The following is a 5245-nucleotide window of genomic DNA, read 5'->3' on the forward strand; positions in this document are numbered from 1 at the left end:
ATTCAAAAATTATTGAAACAAAATAAAATTAAAATCAATGTATGTATAAATAATTGTGTTATAAGTAATAAAAAATATATTTTTTAAAATTAATAATAAATTTGGGTTGGTTCAGGTTATATTAGTGAACCCATGAACAAACTCAACTTATAAAATTTTCATTTATTTAAATCCAATCCAACCTAAATGAGTTGATAACCCAATCCAAACTGCATGGATTGGATTGATCGATTTTTTCGAGTTAAATGATGTCATCGAGTTTTTTGAATACCCCTAAAAACATCCATGGAATTTTTCCATCTAAAAATTTGAATTTTGCTTCCATTGAGCAAATTGCTTATTGACTTGAAATTTTAAGATTTTTTTTAAAAAAAAAAAAAAGAAAAGAAAAGAAAATAGAGATTCTATATAAGCATTTCACTACTCACGGAACAGAACTCCATATTTCGAATTATTAATTAAATTATTTCCCTGTTACATAAATACAAAAATGGCTTTTTCCCCATTTGCTTCATTTGTTCCTTTCGTTGCATCACTAAATATTCCAAAAAGCAATGATTTCAACTCTATGTATCCAATTAACAAGCCTTTTGTTAACAAACAAACCATTACCGTTCCTGACCATACTTCGCTTTTCACTCCAGTAAAAATCTTTCATTCCAAAAACCAATCTTCCATTTTGACAGTATGTTTTCTTTTTTTCTCTATTTTTATTTATTTATTTATTTATTTTTTGGTTTAATGGTTCTTATCTGAATATTTACTTGAATTCAGGATGGTATTGGCTATGGAGAAGCTCAAATTAAAGGGAGGATTTTGAAGCATGTTTTGAGAGAAATAGGGGATCCTTGGGAATGTTTGAACTTAATTGATGCAACTCAACGTCTTGGGATCGATCACCATTTCCAAGAGGAGATTGAAGCTATTCTACAAAGACATTATGTGTTATTTAATCCACAGACTGATCTTCACAACGCTGCACTCCTTTTTAGACTTTTCAGACAACAGGGTTACCTTGTGTCTGCAGGTTCATATTCAATTCTCAACTACAGTAATTCAAAAGTTTTTCTACTGTATATGGATTATTAATAGTCTACTTTTTTGGTTTAAACTATAAACGTATTAGAAAAGAAATATATTCTTCCCAAAAAGTTTCAAGGTTACCTCGACTTTTCATAAATGTTTCAAAACATCATTTTTGGAGTAGAAATTCATTAAAATTTTGGATGAAAATTAGGAGCCAAAATGGATATAGCAATTACTTGGAATATTGTGGTAGTGTTTGTGTTCCCATTTTTGTTTTAGGTCGCAACTATATGCTAAGTCCAGATTTTCGTTTAATGTTCTAATAGATTTTTACTCTAAGATGATAGTTTTGAAGATTTTATAAATGACGAAGAATAATATCAACACCTTTTGAAATAATGGAAGTAATTTCCAAACACGCACTAGTTTTTGTATTTTAATCAATTTTGGATAACTGATTTGACGGTTTTTAAATATGTCTATGGTTATCTATCGCGATTTATCACGGAAAAAGGTGATATTTTTTTTATTATTTGTAAATATTAAAATAGTTTTGTAATTTAAGATAGTTTTTCAAAAAATAATCCTTTTATGATTAAAAAATTTATTTGAAAAAAATAAAAAAAAGAACACATAAAATATTTTTCAAAAAACACTAAGAAAAAAAAAATATTCAACTTAAGAGCACTTTTTTGAGAAGGCATATACTAAACTATCCTCTTTACTATATTAAAACATCATTGACATTTTGATTAAAATGAAAAAAAAAAAAAAAATGGCAGATGTGTTCAAATGTTTCTTGGACAAGAAGGGGAAGTTCAAGGAAGAGCTAAGAGAAGATATAAAGGGTCTGACAAGTTTATATGAAGCTTCACAACTATGCATGCATGGAGATGATATAATTCTTGAAGAAGCTGAAAATTTCAGTAGGCATTGGCTAAATGCAAGAGCTGAAGCTGAAAATGTTGATGTCCATTTTGGGAGTTTTGTGAATAATACTTTAGCTTATCCTCACCATAAAAGTGTGGTGCAATTGATGGCACTTAACTATTTTCAAGATATGCAATGCCCAAACAAATGGATTAATATTTTTCAAGATGCTGCAAAAATTCAGCTTTATACAACTCAACGCTTGCACCAAAATGAATTCGCTCACTTTATGAAGTAAGTATACTTTATACTTTTGGGCATCTCAGGTTACATTTATTTTTGTGCAGCTCATCAGAGTTGCTATTTGATAAAAGTTTCTTCTCTAGAAAAAAAAATTAATTATTTTCTTTTGTTATTAAGAAGGATGCATGAATATGAATGCAAACTAAACTGTACTTAAATATTATTCTTTTAGAAAAAAAGAAATGTTACTTACATCATAAACTTACATGACAATTTGTGATTGGACGTTTGGGTGGACTGGATAAAAGATACGTTCTCCATGAAATGCACTGAAATGTGTTTCATTATTTTTCTATTTTTGAAAAAGTCGAAAAACAACAACAAGTTCAATAAATAGGTTTTTATCTTGTTTTTCTATTTTTGTTAAATAAAGAATTTTTTTTTAAAAAAATTATAGTAAATCGATTAAATACTATTTTAGTCTTTTTTTTTTTTTTTATCACTCTCTCAAATATAAATGGCCATTATTAGTAATTTGATTTTTCTAAACCATTTGGACTCATAAATTTTGTTAATTTTGGTAATTGTTAGATGGTGGAAAGATACAGAATTAGCAAAAGAGTTGAATTTTGCTAGAGATCAACCCATGAAATGGTATGTGGCTTCACTAGTTTGCCTCACAGATTCTTTCTACTCAGAACAAAGAATCCAACTTGCAAAATCCATCACACTCATATATCTTATTGATGACCTTTTTGATCTATTTGGAACTCTTGAACAACTCACCTTATTCACAGAAGCAGTTTCTAGGTAAGAAAGCCTTCTTCCACAAATCACTTTTATTTTCAAATTAATTTCAATTTTTTTTTTTACATTAATTACTTTATTAATTAATATGTTTTGTAGATGGGACTTGTCTGCTGCTGAAGGATTACCTGATTGCATGCAAATTTGTTTAAGATTCCTATTTGAAGTTACAAATGAAATAAGTTTCCAGATCTATCAAAAGCATGGTTGGAATCCCATTAGCTACTTACACAAAGCGGTATAATTTAAATTTAAATTCAATTCATCATTTTATTTGGTTAAATTACGAGTTTAGTAACTTATAAAGTTTTAGGACTTATCATATATTTAAAAGTAAGGGACCTTATTGGTATAAACTTCATAGTTTAAGGACTAAATTTATAAGTTATTGAGTCTCATAGACTTTGATACTAGGTTAGATGAACCTGGACTTCGGACGGAGTAGCTCAATTATCTTTTAAAAATTGTGGTCTTCCATTTTTCAATGCAGGATCCTCAACATTAGTAACCTAAAGATTTAATTGGTTGGTTTCTATAATGATATTGAATGTGTATTTAATTGAAATAAAATGGTTAAATTATTTTAAAATCGATTCAAGAATGGTAAACTCAAGAAGACACTACCTCTTGAGGGGTTAGTATGTTGAGGATTTTACATTGGAAAGAGGATCAGGAGATCTCATGATCTTTAAAAGATGCATGATTTACTTGCTATCATTGTGGTTTTGAAATTGGATCCCCTGTTAATTATCGAATATTAAATTTACTATAATTCATCAGTTTAAGCTTTCGAGTTGATTGGTGATTTAGCAACTAAATATCAATTTGATAACTTTTGCAGTGGGCTAAATTATGCAAGGCATTTTTGGTTGAAGCTGAATGGTTGAGTTGTGGGCATTCACCAAGTGCAGAAGAATATCTGAAAAATGGAGTTATTAGCACCGGCATCCCCGTTACATTAATCCATGCTTTCCTTTTGTTAGGCCAACAAATTACCAAAGAAACTGTCCAACTTTTTGATGATGATTTAGATATTGTTTCATCTACTGCTACAGTTTTGAGGCTTTGGGATGACTTCGGAAATGCCAAGGTTAGTCTTAATTTTGTATCAACTTATATGCACGTATCTTTTTTTAATTATTGAACTATGCTCATGTTGACACGCTATATTTACTAATTTAATTAAGTCGTGGATGCAAAATATAATAAATTAACTAAAGAAATGTTGTAAACAGGATGAGAAGCAAGAGGGGCGTGATGGGTCATATCTAGAATATTATATGAAGGAGAATCCAAGTATTTCTTATGAAGAAACGCAACAACATACAATGAAGAAAATTTCTAATGCATGGAAGACTCTCAATAGAGAATCATTGTTATCTAACCTATTTCCTTCCAAGTTCAATCAAGCTTGTCTTAATGTTGCAAGAGCAGTTCCTTTTGCATATAACTATGGTAGAAATAAATCCATTACGAGCCTTGAAAACCTTGCGAAAAAATTGTTTTTTCATGAAATGGATACGTATTTAGTTCAACAAAATAAGTGGGGGGAGTGATTCCATCCTCTCACTTTTTTTGTCGGAGATGTATATATTTTTTATTAGTTAAGTTATACTCAAGTTGACAATATAAATAAAACCGACCCTTATATGATAAATGTCCATTCAAAAGCCTTAATTTATAGTGATTGTTTGATAGTATTGTTGAAAATTAAACATGTTTTAACTAGTGAGTTATAAATGAATTTATTTATGAGAGTTAATCAAATTAATGTAAGAGTTTTATGTATTTAAGTATGAGAGTTTCATGAATTAAAGTATTCGGGTTAATATGGATTTTTATGAATTTAAGTATAAGAATTATGGACCCATGAGAATCCTATAAATAGGATTGTTTTCTATTGTTACAAAAACTTGATGCGTTATTTCATGTGGTGAAATAATGGAATGAAATGCGGTGATGGAAATGCGTTGAGCAACAAGTTTTCTCAGCGGAATCCAAGTATAAACCCCACTGAGTTTTCTGGTAAATCCAGGGTCGAACCCAGGGACTAGGGAAAACAGTATGCGGTGATAATTTCTAAGAAGACTTTGCGGTAACCAAATAATCAAATAGTTGTTGGGTTGTTATTTGCAGTATAAAGTAAATGTATTCGGCGGATTTGAGAAAAGATCGATTATGCGGAGATACACTGAGTATGCAAAGGAACGGGTTGAGAAGGTATTTAGCTAGCATTTCCCGGGAATGCGTCAAACTATGCGATCATGCAATACTCATGCGACAGCACATCATTTTGCAA

At 29.8% G+C, this 5245-nt stretch overlaps 1 protein-coding gene across 1 annotated transcript; it reads left to right on the forward strand.

Moving 5' to 3' along the window:
- The first annotated feature begins 447 nt into the window (after nt 1-447).
- Nucleotides 448-4603, forward strand: LOC120083563 ((3S,6E)-nerolidol synthase 1-like). The gene is made up of 7 exons (XM_039039380.2): nt 448-685; nt 775-1027; nt 1809-2190; nt 2731-2949; nt 3046-3184; nt 3788-4036; nt 4182-4603. The coding sequence occupies exons 1-7, from the start codon at nt 491-493 to the stop codon at nt 4500-4502; spliced, it is 1758 nt and encodes a 585-aa protein (XP_038895308.1). The 5' UTR covers nt 448-490; the 3' UTR covers nt 4503-4603.
- The last annotated feature ends 642 nt before the right edge of the window (nt 4604-5245 follow it).

This window comes from Benincasa hispida, chromosome 8, assembly GCF_027475165.1.
Source record: "Benincasa hispida cultivar pf3 chromosome 8, pf3_genome.v1.1, whole genome shotgun sequence".
Lineage (NCBI taxonomy): Eukaryota > Viridiplantae > Streptophyta > Magnoliopsida > Cucurbitales > Cucurbitaceae > Benincasa > Benincasa hispida.

Coding starts and splice junctions, on each gene's coding strand:
- LOC120083563 (XM_039039380.2), top strand. CDS start 491: ATGGCTTTTTCCCCATTTGCTTCATTTGTTCCTTTCGTTGCATCACTA. Junction 1,028..1,808: donor GGGTTACCTTGTGTCTGCAG/GTTCATATTCAA, acceptor AAAAAATGGCAG/ATGTGTTCAAATGTTTCTTG. Junction 2,191..2,730: donor GAATTCGCTCACTTTATGAA/GTAAGTATACTT, acceptor GGTAATTGTTAG/ATGGTGGAAAGATACAGAAT.